This window comes from Aquarana catesbeiana, linkage group LG09, assembly GCF_042186555.1.
Source record: "Aquarana catesbeiana isolate 2022-GZ linkage group LG09, ASM4218655v1, whole genome shotgun sequence".
Taxonomy (NCBI): Eukaryota; Metazoa; Chordata; class Amphibia; order Anura; family Ranidae; genus Aquarana; species Aquarana catesbeiana.
This window is the reverse complement of record NC_133332.1, coordinates 212,556,441-212,579,770: the sequence shown is the minus strand read 5'-3', so window position 1 is coordinate 212,579,770 and position 23,330 is coordinate 212,556,441. Positions and strand designations below refer to the sequence as shown.

Sequence of the window (23,330 nt, the reverse complement as noted above, 5' to 3'; positions counted from 1 at the left end):
AAAAACAAGATTGGTTAAACCCACAAGTTCTTTTTTTTTACCACTACTATTCCTTTATATGGGCTTTTGGAATTTACAAATGCAGCAATTTATAAATCAAAAGAAAGGTTTAGGGCTGGAAATGAGGGACATTGCTCCAAATCAGGGACAGTCCCTCTAAAGCAGGGACAGTTGGGAGCTATGCATCTGAATGAGCACAACAGTCACCAAACAGTTTTAAGTCCTTGATAACATGAAATCTTCACAAAAGTCTGCAATGTGACTTCATTAATGTGATTAGACTGTGTAAGAACAAATGAGACGGGGAGATAAACCACTTTCAATTTTTTTAAAGAGTTTTTCTTGTTGAATTATCAATCTGTCTCTATTGGTTATTCTTTTTCTTAAAATTATTGACCTGCACACTGGGTTTTGGTTAGTGACTCAAAAAATATTGAAGCTATTGGATCAACTAGACGGCCAGTTAGTACAGGTTTCCTAAAAAGTAGATCAAAGGTCTCCTTCTAAGCTATTTAGTACCCAACACCCTGTTTTTCCCCTACCACTCTTATAATACGTAAAGAAATACAGATAGAAGATGTAGGGTAGCAGAGGGGCTACAAATGAATCCCAAATAGGAAACTTCTCCATTCCTGTGACTGGCACAATACAGCAACTGTTGGTCTACAATGGCTGGTCACGGTCAATTACTGATTTTCACAACAGCAAATGAAAATACATTTTGAAAACAAAATCTTCAGAAAGCATGATTCACCAGCTTTATAGTAGTAGTAAACAGTGGCTGTTGTAAAAAACAAAAAAAACAAAAAAAAAAACACACCTGCAAGGCAATGGCATAATGTGCTAGTATGCATTGCATACTAGCACATTATGAAATGCTCACCTTGGAATGAAGCCTTCCAGCGCTGTGCTGTCACCGCTGAGAGGGCTGACATCTTCCCCCAGTCTTTTCTTCCGGGTTTGTGCACTCCGGCTATGTGATTGGCTGGAGCTGCGATGATGTCACTGCCACGCATGAGCAGTTCTGGCACGAAGCTCTGGCACAGAGCACATGCGCTGGTGGTGTAACTGGCTGCATCCAGGGCGAATAACTCCTAAACGGTGCACGTTTAGGAGATATTCATTTTACCTACAGGTAAATCTTATTATAGGCTTATCTGTAGGTAAAAATGACCAAGCAGGGTTTACTACCGCTTTAAAGGGGTATTAAACCCAAAGGCAAACATTTATTATATTGCAGTTTGCCAATTCTTAAATGTGATGGCTGCATTTGTTTTCTTTTTTAGGCTTTATTTTCATCTGGTGATCTAGCCATTAAGTCTGTTGTTTTTGAACAGAACACGCTTTCCTGCAAATGTAGCATTTAACACTGTTGAGACAATCCATTTACCACTGACAAGGGGTGCTTACAATGATCAGTTTTTATTTATACATGTAAAACCTTTATGCCCAAAAAACTGTTGCTGTAACTGCAGTGCGAGTTGGAGTTTGGCTTCAATTTGTTATTGTATCTAAATCTGCTGGAATATCTAACACTACCCTCCCCCTAAATTGACAATGCAGCTGTCTGCTGTGCCCCCTGTACTCTAACATCCAGAGTGGGGGCATTCCAATACAGAAGGTGTGTTACTGGCCAGATCATCAGGTGGTAACAGAGCCTAACCCCCCCCCCCCCCCCAAAAAAAAAGCAGCCACCACATAATAATTGGTAAGCTGCAATGATATTACATTTTTTATTTTATATTTTTGGTTTTGTGTTTAATACATCATTAAAGTCGCAGCTGCTATCCTATATACCAGTGATGGCGAACCTTGGCCCCCCAGATGTTTTGGAACTACATTTCCCATGATGCAGTGTAGTTGAGCATCATGGGAAATGTAGTTCCAACACACCAAGGTTCGCTATCACTGCTATATACTGTACTGATAGAAAAACTGCAGAACAGTAACACAGTGCTGCTGTTGTCTCTAGCACCCATCGGGCGCTTGCTTTTTTTTTTTTCTAATCACAGTAAAAGCACAAATATGATTGCTTGATACAAGCAACACCATCATTTTCCTTGCACAGGTATTTTATATAAATGAAATTCTGAAATACAGATTATTCTTACCGTAATTAGCCATCTGGTTAAAGAGTTGACCGATATTCTCTACAATTTCTGGGTCATCAGAGTAGAGTAGATAGAGCTCTTTAATTACAGAGAGACCACTTTTCCCAGATAGAGGCACCAGAACACGATAAGCAGCCAGTTCTTTAAGAACAAAAAGAAAAAAAAATCACACTGTGGAATATACAGCCCATATGCAAAGGATTCTGGGAAGATGCTAAAGGCAGATGGTATGTACAGTACCTGAGTTTATCATTAGACCTGTCAATGCCAAGCAAACATTTTTGGCCAGAATAGGGCGCTCCATGTGTATCTGTAGGCAATCCAGGAGCAATAGTGTTACAGATTCAATTTGATCCTCCATCACGTGACCTGTAAGATGTTAGGCAAACACTTGTAGAATGAACATAATAATGCATTTCTGCCCAAATGTGCCCTCTAATTTGCTTTTCCAACCTACCTTTCAGGCACAGAATCCACAGGGCTGGGCTTGCCGATTCTACCAACTGTCCATCGCTGGGATGTTTCTGAATCAGTGCTGTGATTAGTGGCACTGCTTTTTTCATGCCATCATCTGATGCCATCTCTGTGACAGCAAAAAATATGTGTAAGTGGTGCAAAGCTGAACTCTATGAAGATATAGGGGCGCATTCATAAAAACGGTAAATGTGACTTTCGCCAAACTTGCATTGGTGGTGAAACAATTACTGTCATTTAAAATCAAATGCACCAGGAATATTCATCTGCAGTGAGTGTTTGGTGAATGTCAGATCCTCTGCTTTATAAATAATGTAAATTATAAAAAAAAAGAAAATATGTATTGCAGTGGTGATTTCCCATTTCAGCCTCCTGCCATTACCTGCACAGCAGCACTAAGGCTGGATTCACACCTATGCAGGTTGCAGTTTGCATATTGCAGGTGCGTTTTGCGTTTTTCAATATATGATTTTCATCCAGTGAAGTCTATGGAACCAAAAACCAGAAAAAAAGTCCCTGACCCTTTCCATAAAATGTACAGATGTGAACTACATCCATAGGAAATCATGTTAAATGGACTGTAGTGTGTTTCTGCAGAACTAAAAACGCATTAAAAAATGCATAGGTGTGAACCAGGCCTCGGAGAGGGAGGGGCAGCACTATGGGCCAATCAGAATCTGGTAGAAGTGCATGTGCTGATAGAGGGAGAGAGCAGATTTTTGAGGATGATGTTATATCAGTGTGTTTCTTCTCCTTCATTGTCTGATTAGCAGATGGGAGATGACACTACCGTGGTCTTTATCTTGAACAAAGTAAGTAGTGTTTCCCTCCTGGATGTGTTGTCTGGCAGAGGCGTATGAATCACATACAGTGCCTTGAAAAAGTATTCATACCCCTTGACATTTTCCACATTTTGTCATGTTACAACCAAAAACGTAAATGGTTGTGAAGTGGAAGAAAAATGATAGACGGTTTTCCAATTTTTTTGCAAATAAATATGTGAAAAGTGTGGCATGCATTTGTATTCCATACTTTGTAGAACCACCTTTCGCTGGAATTACAGCTGCAAGTCTTTTTGGGGATGTCTCTACCAGCTTTGCACTTCTAGAGAGGGACATTTTTGCCCATTCTTTTTTGCAAAATAACTCAAGCTCTGTAAGATTGGATGGAGAGTGTCTGTGAACAGCAATTTTCAAGTCTTGACACAGTTTCTTAATTGGATTTAGGTCTGGACTGTGACTGGGCCATTCTAACATATGAATATGCTTTTATCTAAACCATTCTATTGTATTGTTTTCTTCTAAGATTGCCCTGTATTTGGCTCCATCCATCTTCCCCATCAACTCTGACAAGGTTCCTTGTCCCTGCAGAAGAAAAGAATCCCCACAACATGATGCTGCTACCACCATGGTTTACGGTGAGGATATTGTGTTCAGGGTGATGTGAAGTGTTAGTTTTAAGCCACACATAGCGTTTTGCTTTTAGGCCAAAAAGTTCAATTTTGGTCTCATCTGACCAGAGCACCTTCTTCCACATGTTTGCTGTGTCCCCCACATGGCTTCTCGCAAACGGGACTTATTATGGCTGTCAACAATGGCTTTCTTGTTGCCACTCTTCCACAAAGGGCAGATCTGTGGAGTGCACAACTAATAGTTGTCCTGTAGACAGATTATCCCACCTGAGCTGCGGATCTCTGCAGCTCCTCCAGAGTTACCATGGGCCTCTTGGCGGCTTCTCTGATTAATGCTCTCCTTGCCCGGCCTGTCAGTTTAGGTGGATGGCCATGTCTTGGTAGGTTTGCAGTTGTGCCATACTCTTTCCATTATTGGATGATGAATTGAACGGTGCTCAGTGAGATGTTCAAAGCTTGGGATATTTTTTTATAACCTAACCCTGCTTTAAACTTCTCCACAACTTTATCCCCAACCTGTCTGATGTGTTCCTTGGCCTTCATGATGCTGTTTGTTCACTATGGTTCTCTAACAAACCTCTGAGGGCTTTACAGAACAGCTGTATTTATATTGAGAATAAATTACACACAGGTGGACTCTATTTACTAATAAGGTGACTTTTGAAGGCAATTGGTTCCACTAGATTATAGTTAGGGGTATCAGAGTGAAGGGGGCTGAATACAAATGCACGCCACACTTTTCACATATTTGTAAAAAAAAAACAAAAAAACAAAACCATTTATAATTTCCCTTCCACTTCACAATTATGTGCCACTTTGTGTTGGTCTATCACATAAAATCCCAATAAAATACATTTACGTTTTTGGTTATAATATGACAAAATGGGGAAAATTTCAAGTGTATGAATACTTTTTCAAGTCAATGTAAGTGACCAGACAGAATTTTACAAATCCATTGACAGATAAATGAGTTCACGTGTGCATTGTAAATCTGTATTTTTAGTTATCTAAAGCTAAACTTTTTTTTAGTTTTGGTTGGCATGCAGAGGGGGTCTGTCAGGTTCTCATTACTGTCTCTGTCTTCCCTGGAGAGATTTAACCTTTCTTACTCACCTGGTGACCATTGTCACAGAGACAGAAATTAAAGGAAATTCAACATGTTACAGATGTCAACAGAACATAGTTACATAGTTAGGTTGAAAAAAAGACATAAGTCCATCTAGTTCAACCAAAAAAAAAAAAATACAATCCCAAATACACAATCCTTTAAGCACAGTTGATCTAGAGAGGAAGGTGAAAACCCCCAGCAAAGCATGATCCAATTTGCTACAGCAGGGGAAGCTGACTTTACCTATAAATGTCAGTACCCAGTTAAATTACAGTTATGTACATTTAGGACAGGAGGTGAGGGGAAATCTTCCAATAGAGACATGTTCTGGTGACAGTTGACAAAGAGAGGATTTTTCTTAACTTTGAAGGGATTTCTCCTGGCTTCCTATTGTGTCTCCAGGACTGGAAGTGAGGGGATATCTCCCCAATGATATACAGGGCAGCAAAAAACTTCAAGGGTTTTAATCAATCATTCCCTGCGCCCTATAAAACTAGAAATAAGTTTCATTAGGTCTTGGAGGGGCACTTTGATAGTACCATATGTGATTAGCATGCATGCCTTCTGCTGCATACTCCTGGGACATCTATAAATTTATTACGCTTTGGAAGCAGGATAAGAATTGGGACTTGGGTCCCCTTTGCTAGTTAGCAGGGTGGAATGCTGTGGAATGTCGTTAAATTCATTTGTGAACTGCCTCTCCCATGTGCATCTTTCTTATTGATCATAAATTGATGAAATGCTTGCCATTTGTCTTTATAAAAAGTACCTAAGTGTGATTTGTGCTGGGACCTGAATAGATCAAGAGTACTGGAGCTGATTGCGGATATTCATTTTCTACTCACCAGTCATAGCCAGACTCCAGAGCAGGGCACAGCAGGACACACACAGCTCCTTGTTTTCCAGGGAGTGTTCTGTAATCTTTATCAGATCTGGAAGGAATCCCACTCTTGCCAACATCTCTGCTGCCACCTCTAATGAAATCAGCGTGTCATTATGGAAATTAACCCTTTACTATAAAAATGGACACTTTGTAGTTAAACAATAAAGATACTGGTTGTCACACAAAAGTGTTTCCAGTCAAAACAATTCCAGCTTTTCCACAGCAGGATAAAAAAACTAAAGCTTTTTTTTCTTATTACAGTTGCATGCTTACAAACAGACACAACAACAATTCAAACATAAACTACATAAGATACACTATATTGTCAAAAGCATTGGGACACCTGCCTTTACACGCACATGACCGTTAATGGCATCCCAGTCTTAGTCCGTAGGGTTCAATATTGAGTTGGCCCACCCTTTGCAGCTATAACAGCTTCAACTCTTCTGGGAAGGCTGTCTACACGGTTTAGGAGTGTGTCCATGGGAATGTTTGACCATTGCAAGGTCCATAGAGACATGGCTGAGCGAGTTTGGGGTGGAGGAACAGGACTGGCCTGCACAGAGTCCTGACCTCAACCAGATAGAAAACCTTTTGGATGAATTAGAGCGGAGACTGCGAGGCAGGCTTTCTCCTCCAACATCACTGCATGACTTCACAAATGCGCTTCTGGAAGAATGGTCAAACATTCCAATAGACACACTCCTAAAACTTGTGGACAGCCTTCCCAGAAGAGTTGAAGCTGTTATAGCTGCAAAGGGTGGGCCACCTCAATATCGAACCCTATGGACTAAGACTGGGATGACATTAAAATTCATGTGCGTGTAAAGGCAGGCGTCCCAAAATTTTTGCCAATATAGTGTATATACATATGGGATCTGGCTTAATGTGAACCATTGTTTTGCCCATGCAGACTCACTTTAAAGGCTAACAAAAAACAACACGGCATGTACAATTGCTACACAAGCTATGTTTGCAAAATGTTATAAAAAAAAGACTTTTCTTTTTCTATTTGCAGCATTGTCATTTTCTGTAAAATTGAATGCAATATGGCAAAAATTTAATTTGGTTGTTTGTGTAACTGACTCACTGATTTTCCCAGAAGTCTCCACAAAGATACAAGCCAGATTTTAGTTAGGGACTCCTGCAATAGACATGTATGTTTTGGTGAGATACTCCCCAAGGGTTAATGTCTTCTGAAGGGACAGCAACAAAACATGGGACTTTACTATAAGGTTTGTTAACATCCTTGAAATGTACGTTGATCACCCTAGAGAAATTGTTTTTTGCTCAACAAAAGTGGCGTTACTCTCTAAAGTTGGCCCCTGCAGCTCTAGCACTCGCCTTCCCTTCACATCCTTAACACTTTTTTTCACTGCCAGGACCAAGGACAAAAAAACTTGTGTAAGCTCTGAGTTAAACTCAACTGGCGCTTACACAGGACTTGTCTATGTGACAGTGTTGAGCCAACCACCATGCATTAGCACTGTCACACTAGAGGAAGGAGAGTGAATTACTTGCTCCTCCACATATAGAAGTACTGATACGATAAGATGAGTATGTCCAGAAGGGTAGCCAGCAACCTGCTACATTGCCATGCATGAACAAAGCACAGATGCAATGGGAGAGCAGGCATTGTACTATGAATATTACCTTAATATACATGTCCCAAGGTAGTATATGATGAATGACAGCATAGCCCACATAACATAAAGCAATGACTTAAATAACTGGACCTTTGGAACAGAAGCAACATCCACAGACACACACAGAAAAAAAATACATTCAGCAAGCAATATGCAGCAAGCAATAACAGCCCAATAGAATTCAGCACTAATCTTGCCTCAGCAAAGTTTGTTTTTGCTTAATGTATTAAAGCATTTTGCATGTTATGCTGCTTGCTCTGTTTTATAGAATATGGCTGAAAGTTTTCATCATTTTACATTGTCTGGCTCACCACTGACTGTAAGCATTGTCATCAGACTGAGAATTTCAGACAGTAGCTGTGCATCATGGGAGTAAAGCCTTGTTGTCTCTACCAGCATATTGATGAAATGGTCACTGGTCAAATATCCCTCGAAGTCTCCTTGTTCCATCCCTGAAAACAAACAGCCCCTCCATCACCATTTGTAACAGAATTTTGCAGAAATTTCAACAGTTTATGTTCACACTGTGGATGGATCACCTTGTGAAAGGAGATGATGCAGGATTCTGCTGCCTTCTAACTGCATATCGTAAGAATCTCGGTGTGTCGTAATTGCTTGTGAGACTAGCTGTATGATCTCCCCCTGAGGTCCTGAAAGATGACAACCTTTGTTAACCCCAGCAGTGACATAGAACAAGCCACAATTAAACATATCAGGTAGCAAAATATTTGAAAAGGAACTCCCCTGAAAACCATTTGTCTTGTGTTAACGTCAAGTCGTGGCAGCTCTTTGGACAGATGTTGTGACTATCCATTGGGGTTTCTTGCCAAAATTTGGAAGCTGGGGTCAGGCTTTTCTTCCACAGAGAAAATTAATTTTAGGCCAGTTTACAGAGATAGGAATCAACTTAGCAGTATGTTAATGGGATGCAAAAGGAATTTACACCAACATGCAGCAGAGCGGGAATTGATCCCAAGACCTCAATACCACAGGACTAAAGTAATAACCACTATTTACGAAATCTAATTTCATTGACAACACTTCAAACAGCCATAAAACATGTGGAAGGTTTTAAAACATTAGAAGCTATGCATGGCACCTCCACCCTTTGCCTGATGTAACTGTTAATGATGAGGGTGGGCACAGACACACCATACCACCACTGACTACCAATGACCTTAAAGCAGGGTAGACACAGAAACCAAATTATTCTCCGTCTGGTTTGGATGATCAGCTAAGTTATATATTAACAGCCCCTTCTATATAGTGGAGAACCTCAGTCAAGTTTTACTAAAACTGGAGTGTGCAAAATCTGTAGCATCTGTGCATGGTAGCCAATCAGCTTCTAACTTCAACTTGTTCAATTAGGCTGGAAGCTGACTGGTTTCTGTGCAGATCTGCACCAGATTTTGAACTCTCAAGTTTTAGTAAATGAACCCACCTGTGTCCTTGTGTGGGAAATTCTCCTTCATTTCCTGTCCTGATGACAGGAAAAGAGGGGAAATCTCCCCAATATGTAATACAAACCTGCCAGATATTCTAAGCATTCTCCACTATCCAAAACAAAGGTTAGTGAAGGGGAATCTTTTTTCAACTACTGCCTTCCTAGGATTCCAATAAATCCAACAATTATCAAATGTGTCTAACATGGCGTATTACAGGGTCTGGCTACTCAGAAAGGTTAAATAGATGTCAAAGGTCCAATTTTCTGTACCACTGTAGAGATTTTTACTTACACAGCTGTGAATGTTACTGCATATAATGTTACTTCATATATTGTAACTTTTATCAATTCTGGTTGTATTCAGGCTCCCTGGACTCCCACCCCCTCTATTGTAAATGCTTGAGGTCACTTACCATCTTTGGTATATCTGGCCAATACCCTTAGTGCTGATAATTGGGCCTCTTCAAACTCTACGTAATTTTGCATGAATTCTGGAACAAAGATCACACGTGCTCCCAGTTAGCCAGTCTGTAAATAGTAGAACTGTATTGCCAAATTTGACTGTTTTAATTAAAAGCGTGCAATATCATATGAGAACACGGCAGTGTATTTCAAACCAGATAGCAAAATCAAAAATACTTCAAAACCTAAAACAACTGCAGTTTTTTGTTCAATGCTTATACAGTATCTTGTAGGTCAGAGCATTTATTAGCACAAAACTCCAGATAAATAACAGGAATCAGATTGTGGATGGATGATCGCTAACCACCTCTGTCTAATTTTTGTTTAGGATTTTGGAAGAAAATGTTTTTGCAGTTTAAAGTTTTGTGTTGATGGAAACTCGCATAGTCAAAGAACCAACACATTTTGATCTATTTTATATTTATTTTTTATTATATATATATTAATAATAATATAATATTTATATTATTTCATATAGTTTATGTGAAAATATTATTCAATGTGGTTGATGTTTATATGCTTACTATATTTCTATTCCATATTACATTTACAGTTGTAAATTCTTCTTATCGTGGTTATCTGTATTTCACTGCAGTCACTCTCTCACTAACAACTGCTCAGATAAAATCTTTACTGTATAGAGAGTAGAGTGTTTTTGATCTGTCACACCCAGCTGATAAATTTGTATTGATTGAGGATCAGCAAGGCACAACCACTGTTCAGCATTGCTCAGCAGAACCAAGAAAGTGAACAAACATGGCTGGCCCAATGTACACATGTAGTTACTAAGTATGAATGAAAGTTATTATGTGTCAGCAGGAGGACCCACCGAACACAACCGGAAACAAAGAAGAGTTGGTTTCTAAAGAAATTTCAGCTTGCTACTTCAATACAAAACACATATTCCTCTATTGCTTACTTAGGATGCTCTCTAGGTTGTTCTCTTCGAGTTGATCCAAAACAGAAGGGGGCATTGTCTTCTTTACTCCAGACAACGGAGAGCCAACCAGAGCCAAGCATTTCTTGATGTAGGGTTCATTCACCAAATCTCTGTGGATGAGAGATGTTAGCTTGTAAATATAATCCAGCAAAGCAGTCATCATTCTGCGTTTCAAAAGCAGAAGTTATATAATATACGTGTGTGTATTTATATATACTGTATATATATAACACACACACACATACATACAGTGGGGACAGAAAGTATTCAGACCCCCTTAAATGTTTCACTTTTTGTTATATTGCAGCCATTTGCTAAAATCATTTAAGTTCATTTTTTTTCCTCATTAATGTACACACAGCACCCCATATTAACAGAAAAACACAGAATTGTTGACATTTTTGCAGATTCATTAAAAAGGAAAAACTGAAATATCACATGGTCCTAAGTATTCAGACCCTTTGCTGTGACACTCATATATTTAACTCAGGCGCTGTCCATTTCTTCTGATTATACTTGAGATGGTTCTACACCTTCATTTGAGTCCAGCTGTGTTTGATTATACTGATTGGACTTGATTAGGAAAGTCACTCATCTGTCTATATAAGACCTTACAGCTCACAGTGCATGTCAGAGCCAATGAGAATCATGAGGTCAAAGGAACTGCCTGAAGAGCTCAGAGACAGAATTGTGGCAAGGCACAGATCTGGCCAAGGTTATAAAAAAATTCTGCTGCACTTAAGGTTCCTAAGAGCACAGTGGCCTCCATAATCCTTAAATGGAAGACGTTTGGGACGACCAGAACCCTTCCTAGAGCTGGCCGTCTGGCCAAACTGAGCTATCGGGGGAGAAGAGCCTTGGTGAGAGAGAGAAGAACCCAAAGATCACTGTGGCTGAGCTCCAGAGATACAGTCGGGAGATGAGAGAAAGTTGTAGAAAGTCAACCATCACTGCAGCCCTCCACCAGTCGGGGCTATATGACAGAGTGGCCTGACGGAAGCCTCTCCTCAGTGCAAGACACATGAAAGCCCACATGGAGTTTGCTAAAAAACACCTGAAGGACTCCAAGATGGTGAGAAATAAGATTGTTTGGTCTGGCGAGACTAAGATAGAACTTTTTGGCCTTAATTCTAAGCGGTATGTGTGGAGAAAACCAGGCACTGCTCATCACCTGTCCAATACAGTCCCAACAGTGAAGCATGGTGGTGGCAGCATCATGCTGTGGGGGTGTTTTTTTAGCTGCAGGGACAGGACGACTGGTTGCAATCGAGGGAAAGATGAATGGGGCCAAGTACAGGGATATCCTGGATGAAAACTTCTCCAGAGTGCTCAGGACCTTAGACTGGGCCGAAGGTTTACCATCCAATAAGACAATGACCCTAAGCACACAGCTAAAATAACGAAGGAGTGGCGTCACAACAACTCCGTGACTGTTCTTGAATGGCCCAGCCAGAGCCCTGAATTAAACCCAATTGAGCATCTCTGGAGAGACCTAAAAATGGCTCTCCACCAATGTTTACCATCCAACCTGACAGAACTGGAGAGGATCTGCAAGGAGGAATGGCAAAGGATCCCCAAATCCAGGTGTGAAAAACTTGTTGCATCTTTCCCAAAAAGACTCATGGCTGTATTAGATCAAAAGGTTGCGCCCTAAATATCAACATTGAGAAACAAGAGGTAACCAAACTTAAAGAATATTTTCAATTTCCATGGCGAAAAAAAATAGATTACCTAGGAATAGTACTAACAAAATCCCTTAAGAAATTATACCAGTTAAACTTTATACCCCTCCTTGAGGAGATTAAGCAGGAAACAAAGAAAAGCATGTATTCCCCTATTTCTTGGCTTGGTCGAGTCAATATTGTTAAAATGACTCTAGCTCCGAAGATTCTATATAAAATGCAGTTACTGCCAATTCCGTTAGCACAGTCTTTTTTCAGAGCCCTGAACAACATTATTTCCAAATTCGTTTGGAAAAACAAGAAGCCACGGATCGCCTTTGGGGTCTTGAGCAGGGACAAAACACAGGGTGGTCTGGCCCTCCCAGATTTTAAGAATTATTATAGAGCAATAGTACTTTCACGAATGTTGGAATGGGGTAAAGAATCAATAGGGAATAGATGGGTGAAATTAGAAAGAGATCTGAGCACGGCAAATATATGCCAATTAATTTGGAATCCACCACACTTTAGGGAATTAAGTCCAAATACACACATAATAACACGCCACACTTTAAGGACTTGGGATCAATTACACAGACAAAAGGCATGGGAATTTAATTCACCACTTATATATTTAAAGGATAACAAGTTTTTTCCACCAGGGTTAAGAGAAGTGGGAGGGAATTGGATAAGGAAGCACGAAACACAATTATTGGATATTACAAGAAACGGCAAAATTATTTCTTTTCAGGAGTTGTCACTGCCCAATGACCTAATGAACATAGATATATGGAGGTATAATCAGTTGGCATCTTTTATTAAAAGTTTACCAGGTCCAATTAGAGATAAGGAGAATCTTAGACCTATGGAGAAATTGTTTCTGAAAAACAAAATTACAAAGAAAACAAAAGAACTATATAAAATAGTGCGGGAAGAGGGGGTAGGCATAAAGCCGTTATATTGCAATAAATGGGAGTCTGAGCTAGGTACATTACCAAGCGATGTAACATGGCAGAATATCTTTAACGCAACACATAAGTCGGCAGTAGATGCGAGTACAATAGAATCAAATTTTAAATGCCTAGCCAGATGGTACATGACGCCAGACAGGGTAAACAAGATGCAAGGAGAATCCTCTGGTGATTGCTGGAGGGGATGTTCCGCCAGGGGATCAATGGCCCACCTCTGGTGGGAGTGTCCAATAATCAAAAGGTTCTGGCAAGAAGTACTCAAGACAATACAAGAGATAACGGGGACCGAGATCAGAGAAGACCCTTGGGTATGCCTGTTTCACGGGACGGAGGGTCGGACGGGCAAGTACAACGCCTCTTTGACGCCCACTCTCTTAAATGTGGCCAAAAGCTTAATACCAAAAAAATGGCAAGAGAAAGCAGGCCCAAGTATTCGTGAATGGTTAATCAGGGTCAATGGAATCTATATCTTAGAGGCCGGCGACGTTGAAGACCTTTCGGTAGAGACAGAGGAAGTCCGGGAGGGAACAAAATGGGCGAAATGGTTAGCCTTTAAAAAAACATGGACGTATGCGGAGAAGTTCATATGAGGACGCACATATTAGAGTAGGTACTTCTGAGGGACCAGGGTGGGAGGGGAGAATCGGGGGGGTGAATTCGGGGGGTGGGGGGGAGGAGGGATAGGGGTATTAAGATACTATTTGGGTTAAGGAATAGCTGGGGTTCACCCATATAATATTGGAATGTCAAAATAAAGTTTTTTTTTTAAAGGAAAACAAGAATACTATATCTGCTACCATGATGTGATGTTATAATGGGAAGAAATGACCTAAATATGGTGATTTAAACCCTCTCATTGTAAAAACTGAAGTAGCAAAAAAAAAAAAAAAAAAAAAAAGGATCAAAAGGTTGCTTCTACTAAATACTGAGCAAAGGGTCTGAATACTTAGGACCATGTGATATTTCAGTTTTTCTTTTTTAATAAATCTGCAAAAATGTCAACAATTCTGTGTTTTTCTGTCAATATGGGGTGCTGTGTGTACATTAATGAGGAAAAAAAATGAACTTAAATGATTTTAGCAAATAGCTGCAATATAACAAAGAGTGAAAAATTTAAGGGGGTCTGAATACTTTCTGTCCCCACTGTATATATATATATATATATTATATATATATTTATACACACAGTTAGGTCCATATATATATTTGGACATGGGCACAATTTTCATACTTTTGGCTCTGTATGCCACCAGAATACAATTAAAACGAAACAATCCAAACAAATTTGAAGTGCAGACTTTCAGCTTTAATTCAAGGGGTTGAACATAAATAGTTCAAATTTTAGGAACTGCAACCATTTTTATACACAGCCCCCCCCCCCCATTTTAACATTTTTCATGAAGTCTGGAACCCATGGACATTACCAAAGACTGGGTTTCCTCCTTTCTGATGCTTTGCCAGACTGTAGCTGCAGCTGTCTTCAGTTGTTCTTTGTTTGTGGGTCTTTCTGCCTTTAGCAAGTGAAATACATGCTCAATTGGGTTGAGATCAGGTGATTGACTGGGCCATTGCAGAATATTCCACTTCTTTTCCTTTAAAAGCTGCTGGGTTGCTTTTGCAGTGTGTTTGGGATCATTGTTCATCTGTACTGTGAAGAGCGGTCCAAATCAACTTTGCTGCATGGGCTGAAAGTATATCTCTAAACACTGCAGAATTCATCCGGCTGCTTCTGTCTTCTGCCACATCATCAATAAACACCAATGACCCAGTGTCACTGGAAGCCATGCATGCCCATGCCATCGCACTGCCTCTAACATGTTTTACAAATGACGTTGTCTGCTTTGGATCATGAACTGTTTCAAGCCTTCCCCACACTTTTTTATTCCCCTCATTCTGGTACAGATTAATCTTAGTTTTATCCGTTCAAAAAATGTTTTTTCAGAACTGGTCTGGCTTTTTTAGATGTTTTTTGGCAAAGTCTAATCTGGCTTTTCTATTCTTCAAGCTTATGAATGGTTTGCACCTTGTGGTGAACCCTCTGTATTTGCTCTCGTGAGGTCTTCTCTTGATTGTAGACTTTGACAATGATATGCCCACCTCCTAGAGAGTGTCCTCCACTTATCTGGATGTTGTGAATGGGTTTTTCATTACGATAGAGAGGATCCTGTAATCATCCACCACTGTTGTCTTCCATGAACGTCCAGGCCTTTTTATGTTGCTGAGCTCACCAGTGCATTCTTCTTTCCTCAGAATGTACCAAACTGTTGATTTGGCCAGTCCTAATGTTGCTGCTATCTCTGATGGATTTGTTTAGTTTTTGAAGCCTTACAATGGCCTGTTTCACTTGCATGGACAGCTCCTTTGAACGCATGATGTAGGTTCACAGCAATAAATTACAAATGCAAATATCACACTTACAATTCACTCTAGACCTTTTACCTGCTTAATTGATGAAGAATTAACAAAGGAGTAGCCCACACCTGGCCATGAAACAGCTTTTGATTCAATTACTTTTGGTCCCTTGAAAAAGGGGGATGGCTATTCTTAAGAGTTGTATTTCCTAAACCCTTCCTCCGATTTGGATGTATATACCCTCAATTAAACCCGAGAGTGGGCACTTTCAGCCCTTATCCATTATATATTTATAGCTTGAATAATTCTTGGTAAATACCTGAAAGAAACTAAAATTGTACATGTGTCCAAATATATACAGATCTAACTGTATATACATATACATATATATATATATATATATATATATATATATATATATATATATATATATATATATGTATATATATATATATATATATATATATATATATATACACAGTTAGTGTGTGTGTATATATGTATATATATATATATATATATATATATATATATATATATATATATATATATATAATATACACACACACTATTTTGCCAAACCTTTTTGTGAGCTCAGGCACTGATGTTGGACGAGAAGGCCTGGCTCACAGTCTCTGCTCTAATTCATGCCAAAGGTGTTCTATTGGTTGAGGTCAGAACTCTGTGTAGGCCAGTCCAGTTCCTCCACCCCAAACTCTCTATGCAGTTTATAATCAAATGCCCCTGTCATAGTGATACAGATATACTAGAATCAATGTTGTTAGGAGCCTACTGATATGTTTTTGGATTGTTAGAGCACCTGGAGAAAACCCACACAAACATGAGCAGAGAATACAAACTCCATGCAGACAGAGAAAGGCCATTATTCAAACCTGTACAGCCCACCAAGTCTCAGTATTCCATACTCACTTAGTTGATGATCTCTCTTCAGGGTTATTTTTTAGCATTCTTTGCAACAGGCAGCAAAGATCCTCTGGGTAACCAGCTAGCTCCTGAAGTGTCTCAAAAACTGTGCCCAGGCATGATGAGTTAACCTTGACCATCTGTAACAGATCAGTAATGTCTCGATCCTGTGCCAAAGCATAAATAAACCAGCATTTAATTGATCTGTTAGGAACAGACTAGTGGAGAAAATTTGGGAAAATAATGATTCTAAAGAACATACCGATTGGACAGAAGTCATCATCATGTCCAATAAAATGCATCCCAAAGACCAAACATCCGACTTCTCACTGTATATACAATGGACAGATTCCGGGGCCATGAAAACCTTCTGCTCTGTAATTAAAAGTGGCATAAATAAATAAAATGTCGATATTTAAATAAATCACAGCTGTGTCATCCATAGTCCTGAAAACATTATCCCAGCAGGCTACCTCTGGTATGCCCAACATGGCTGAAGCCATACGTATGCTAGGTAAAACATGACAGACCCTTTTTAAAGACAATAAAAAAGCAGCTAAAATCACAAAATGCAATTAATTAATAGATTTTAAAATGGATAGTAAATAATAAATGTAGTGCTATGTGTAAAATTATAAATATAAAGTGCAAATCTCTAAAATAAATAAATCCTACATATAAATAAATAGTCCATAAAATGAAAAAATTAATAAATAAAACATGAAAAACTCTTCTTGTGATCAGTTTATCCACACAATTCCACCACAGTGATTGTTCGTCCTCAAAAAGGAGTGCACACCACCACCAGTAAAAATGCGCGCTCACCTCCCAGATGAGTCAAAACTCATATGCGGATCTCCTCACGAGCTCTTTGCTCTCACTTCCTCTTCCCAATCAATGGTGGGTAATCCAGATGGCTCTTTTCTTAATGGTAACTCAGCTCATTAATATCCAAAGAAGCGGATCATCTCCCAGCTTGGCTCAAGATTCCATGAGTTCAGGACATGTAAATAATAAGTATAGAGACCATAGTGTTCTCCGTACACAAATTTATTCAAAGCCCCCAATTAGACTAGTCCTAGAAGTAGTAGTAGTTCTACTGAGTAGTTCTACTGAGTAGTTCTACTGAGGAAGGCCTGTGATTGGCCAATACGCGTCTAGAAGGGAGGAGCTGATAGTCACGTCCAGCCAGGCATTGTGTATGTGGACACGGTGGTGCTACTCTGGAGGTTTTTATGTGATTTTAAAGTTTTTATTTTGTAAGTGCAACTTGTCTATTTGGGGGCTTTGAATACATTTGTATACGGAGAACACTATACTTATTATTTACATGTCCTGAACTCATGGAATCTTGACCCAAGCTGGGAGATGATCCGCTTCTTTGGATATTAATGAGCTGAGTTACCATTAAGAAAAGAGACATCTGGATTACCCACCATTGATTGGGAAGTGGAAGTGAGAGCAAAGAGCTTGTGGGGAGATCCGCATATGAGTTTTGACTCATCTGGGAGGTGAGCGCACATTTTTACTGGTGGTGGTGTGCACTCTTTTTTGAGGACGAACAATCACTGTGGTGGAATTGTGTGGATACACTGATCACAAGAAGAGTTTTTCATGCTTATTTCTTCATTTTTTGGACTATTTATTTATATGTAGGATTTATTTATTTTAGAGATTTGCACTTTATATTTATAATTTTACACATAGCGCTACATTTATTATTTACTATCCATTTTGAAATTAGTGTGGTGTACCACTTGGAATGTTTAGCAGCTGTGCACGTTTATTATTAGGTTATCTTATTTAAACATCACAATATTTTTTACTTGTGGCGCTGATTGTTTCATCTTATAATTAATAGATTTACCTACTTTCCTTGCAATAGAATAGCATCTAATATAGACTCCAGTACCCTCACAAACTATGTATTTCAAGCAACTCCCTCCACTATGTCACACAAAATGGATCTCAAATTTTCCGACAACAAAATCCGTTCTCGTATATTCCGATCGTGTGTGCACAATTCCGACGCACAAAGTTCCATGCATGCTCGGAATCAAGCAGAAGAGCTGCAATGGCTATTGAACTTCATTTTTCTCGGCTCGTCGTACGTGTTGTACGTCACCGCATCCTTGACGTTCGGAATTTCTGACAAGATTTGTGTGACCGTGTGTATGCAAGACAAGTTTGAGCCAACATCCGTCTGAAAAAATCCATGGATTTTGTTGTTGGAATGTCTGATCGTGTGTACAGGGCATAACAGTACTTCACTTAGCATTGAAGCCTTGCTATGGATCGTAAAAGAGGGTTATTTCTGGGTTAGACTTGCTTAGTTATTTTATTTAGAAAGGGCTGACCAAAAAAAAGGAATACAAATGTAGATGTCAGACAGACAGGTGCAGCATACACAGTAAGATTGTTTTCACAGAAAAAAAATGAGAATTTCTAAAATGATAATAAGAATTTATTTGTTGCCTTTGTTATAAATACCAAAAAGTCGCCACTCCCTGGAGGTATGGGACACCTTTAAGAAAACTCTGCCAGACGTTCAGAAAAATTATGTGTTTTTGCAATGCTCTTACCAGGATCCATTCTTATCTTCACCTTCGCCTCATCTGTCACCAACGCCTCCGGAAGAAAATCAGTTATCACAAACGTGTCCTTGTTTTTTACAAAGATGTTGCTGGGTTTGAGGTTTCTGGGTCAGAAGACACAAAATACTGATATTTAAAGCACAACTTCAACTACAATCCTTTTTTTTAATTTAGGGAAGAGTGAGGAAGGGTAACAATTTCTGTTTTTGTAACCATTGGGGAGATTTTCCCTTACTTCCTGTGTGGTCACTGAGCCATGAACTGAGCAAAACGTCTACAATGTGGTAAAGAGAGTAATAAAACATTTTGGTGGAATACAGGAAAGGGGAAGTACGTCTTTCAGGTTGTTATCGCTGTCTCTGTCCCTAGAAGGCTGGAAAGCTGCTGTGTAACTGCTGGAATGGGGGAGCAGAGATGCTAAGAACCACTTGAATGATATCTGTGCTACCTCTGGTAAATTTGAGGAAGCAAAGTTTCATAGTGGCTGCAGCTACACAGGTCAGTTAGGCCTTGTTTTAAAGCTCATTGAAAATTATAGCGGAACTAAAGTCCCTATATTTGCCTTTCTTTTAACGGTCTGACATCCCTTGCTGGTGCCAGCTTCTGATACCATGCTTCTTTTGGGTGCAGGCCTGCGCCTGACTTCATTGGCCGTATGCGCAGGAGTGAAGCCATACCGGCATACAGGCAATGTGCTGGAATGTAAACTGAACTGCGCTTGTGCAGATCAGTGTACATTCCAAAATAGGCTGCGAGCAAGCAGGTAGGTTTATTTTACTGCAGACATTAAAATTGGCACTTTAGCTCCGCTATAATATGTAAACACACTGACTGGTGTTTTCTTCTGCACTGGATAAACACCAGTCACTGCTAGGGCACATAGGAAACAATTGTTTTCTATGTGCCCTGTTCACAATACAATGCAGCAGGAAGGTGTGGTGCCGAGCGCTGTGGTAAAATGAGCACATGTAGCATTTTACTCCAGTGCACACAAAGGAACTGCATGTCACTGCACAGCAACGCATCACACCGGCCCCTCACTTCAGCCCACTGCTGGTAAAAACTGACAGCTGCTCACATACTCAAACTGAGCATTTAGCATGCGGGCAGTGTGAACAAGCCTTAAAGCGGTAGTAAACCACTGAAGAAAAATGAAAACAAAAAAAAAAACCTGCAAGACAATGGCATAATGTGCTAGTATGCATCACATACAAGCACATTATGAAAGATTTACCTTAGAACAAAGCTCCGGCAGCCCGACCTGGTCAGCGCTGAAGGGGCTGACATGTTGCCTCGCTGTTTCTTCCGGGGTCGCGGACTCCGGCGCTGTAAGTGGCCGGAGCCGTGATGACGTCACTCCTGCGCATGCACGCAGGAGCCCTCAGTTCCGGCAAGTTCCAGGCCGATACGCCGGACCTTCACTGCGCCACTGACGTCAGCGGCTGCATGCAGGGTGAATATCTCCTAAACCATGTAGGTTTAGGAGATAATAATTTTAAAATGTCCAAGCGGAGTATACAACCGCTTTAGATGTCCATAGCCTGGCTATAGCTCCTGAGCATTAAGCTCTGAAGAAGGGGGCTTGTCTCCAGAAACGCGGCAGTTTTCCAACTACAGTGATCTGGTTATTCACCATGATGGAGTTGTGATTTTATATGCTTGTGACTACCTCATATTTGTGAGTACAGTATGTTTTTGGTTTTTTAATAAATCATTATGGTGTTGAAGGTAATGCACTAGGCATTTGTGCCCTTCTTTGTTTCCTTTTAGTGCTTTGGAGTTTCCCTGCTCAAGGAGAGCAACATCGCTTGGAACAGTGCCTCTGTACCTGTAGGATGTGAGACAGTGAGCTCTGAGGCTTTTCCCTTTTTGGAGTATTCACTTTATGGGTTCCCTAAACTCAGGTGGCTTATACATTAGCAAGGAAGTACTTTGATGATTAAAACTAAAGGGTACCTGTGGGGTAAAGCCTTTTTGTGAATGTAAAAGAGAGCATCAATGACCTGAGCAAGCAAACACTGAAGAATCTGTAAAGATAGAAAAGAAAGATCTAAAAAAAACTGCACTCAAGGTTTGCATTTCTTTTTCATTTATAATGTATATTTGCTGACTACAGAATACAACAGCAGACTACTGTAACTGTTACTCTGTAAATCAGATGACAGTTGTAACATACCTGAAGGCCACAAAGCCTCTATTCACGTGCTGTAGATACTGTCCATATTTATACCACAGCGAGTGCACATCTGCACTCTAATATTAATATTCTGGCACTTCTATGATTGTTCCCATAAATGTCTGTAGAGCTGGTAGATTTGCAATCTACCGCATGTTAGGTAAATTTAGTAATTTGTGCGTTAGGAAGGTTAAGTTTGCCTCTGTTCCAGCTTGGCTGACTTAGTGTGTGTTACCGTGCTGACCGGTGGGTGTCACTGTTACCACTGGTTAGTGTTGGAAAGGCAACGTGTTGAAGCGTATGGATGCTCTTCTGTCCCGGAGACAACTCGGTGGAGGTGGTCCTCTGAGTTGCATTCTGGGCGAGGGTATTTATGGGACAGACGCCATATTTTGGGGTTCGTTTTTCAGCCACCTGCTGGCCCTCCTGGCCGACAGGTATGCGTTAAAAAGCTACCTCGTGGCCCTCCGTTCCGGAGGCCCACGATACTACGGCGCAGGGGTGGGTCCAGAGGCTTGTCTGGGGCCTACCACCGCGGCCGAGGAATGGTCCTGAGCTGTCGGTCCTGTGTGACGAAGCTGGACAACCGAGGAGATCCCAGGGGAGGACCCGTCTTGGGGGGATCACGCAGAGTGCTGGTCTATAGAGGGGCCTGGTGACTTGGTTGGAGGACGTATCCGAAAGTAACTATACAGCATAGTGTTGCCGAGTTGGCTTAAAGGTTCAAGCACTGTGACTGACATTCACTACAGAAAATCTGATACATTCTGTGGCAGAGGATCGTACGGGTTTTGTTCCCAAACAAGTCTGTGGCAGAGACTTTGATTCGTGCTGCGTACTGGCTGCTAGACCAGTGAGAGAGGCCTATCCAGATGAGCAAGGAGTGTGTCCCACGAGGGGAGCGCATTCCATATAGTATCTGAATTCTACCAGGACATTTGTCAAAAGAACCCTACAAGAGGATATTTGAGTTTCTTCTGCAAGTTTCCTTTCCACCTCTTTCCTGCTATTTCCTAAGTCGTTTGTTTAATAAAGCATTGAAAACGTACTCCAGTGTTGGTGCGTGTGTCGTCCAGAAGTAAACTCAACGGAACCTTAGACCCGGTGCCGGTGAAACAGAGGGAAGCAGAGTGAAGGTAACAGACCTGCTTAAACCAGCAGCTCCACCGTGAGTTATTGCTACATGTCATTGTGATTTACCTCCTGTGTCACAGTAAATATTCCCATTGCTACCAAAGTGATTATCCGTATTAATGGTATTAGGGTTACATTCTTAAACATAGATGACTCTTATCAAAGTGGAACTTTAACCATAACAACTTGATAAAAAATAATGTTCTTTAGCAAGGAACATCCAGTCTACATGAATAATTATGCCACCAAAATTAGTGTTTGCTGTAAATTGCCTCCAGCAGTGTTCCTGTTTCTTCTTGCTGGAGGCTGCCATTTTGCTGAAGCCCAGAACTAAACCCTTCGATTTACCGGTTTAAAAAAACAGTTTGATTTGATTGTGTTCGCAACCAAACTGTCAAACTATCAAATGGCTGGTGTCCTAACTGATCACATGTGCAACACCATGGCAGTTGCAGTTCAAACAGAAGCAGCTTCCTTGGCTGTAAAGAGTAGGAGGGTTTCATTTTGCTTTCAGCAGATCAGCCTCTACAAACTCAGCAGTGCCTAAAAATGGAGAGCAACTGAGCATGTGCAGAACAGGGAGAGACAGTGTATTACTGGATTTCAAACAGCATAGGGACTTTTTTTATGATATACATAAACTATGCAACCTGCAAAAGGAGCTGGCCTGTAGGGATTTAGCAGGACTTAATTTTCTGACTAAAGTTCCACTTTAATGTCATAGTGATTATTTTCAATAATATCGCAGAGATTAATATCAAGGGAAAAGTAAGATTGGCTTGGGTAATTTTTTTTATTTTGTTGCTTAAAGCGGAGGTCCGCCCACTGCTGCAAAAATTAAAAGCCAGTAGTTGCACATACTGCAGCTGGTGACTTTTAATAATCGGACACTTACCTGTCCTGGAGTCCAGTGATGTCTGCACTGCAGCTGATGTTTCTATCAGCTGTCGAGTGCATGCTTCCTCCATTGCGAATAACGGAAACTTACTGCGCATGCGTGAGGCAACGCTCCTCTCTCCTACTAGCCCGGCAGCCGGGG

At 40.4% G+C, this 23,330-nt stretch overlaps 1 protein-coding gene across 2 annotated transcripts in view; it reads right to left on the bottom strand.

The window, feature by feature from the left end:
* Nucleotides 1-23,330, bottom strand: part of STKLD1 (serine/threonine kinase like domain containing 1) — a 50,669-nt gene that overhangs the window by 8,811 nt on the left and 18,528 nt on the right. For both annotated transcript variants that reach the window (XM_073599667.1, XM_073599668.1), the window contains 12 exons: nt 20,938-21,008; nt 18,970-19,085; nt 16,650-16,762; nt 16,394-16,554; nt 10,459-10,589; nt 9,491-9,568; nt 8,173-8,283; nt 7,945-8,085; nt 5,950-6,078; nt 2,569-2,694; nt 2,352-2,480; nt 2,112-2,252 (listed from right to left, as the gene is read on the bottom strand). In XM_073599667.1, the coding sequence (XP_073455768.1) occupies nt 2,112-2,252; nt 2,352-2,480; nt 2,569-2,694; nt 5,950-6,078; nt 7,945-8,085; nt 8,173-8,283; nt 9,491-9,568; nt 10,459-10,589; nt 16,394-16,554; nt 16,650-16,762; nt 18,970-19,085; nt 20,938-21,008 (1,447 nt within the window). The remainder of the gene's footprint in view (nt 1-2,111; nt 2,253-2,351; nt 2,481-2,568; nt 2,695-5,949; nt 6,079-7,944; nt 8,086-8,172; nt 8,284-9,490; nt 9,569-10,458; nt 10,590-16,393; nt 16,555-16,649; nt 16,763-18,969; nt 19,086-20,937; nt 21,009-23,330) is intronic.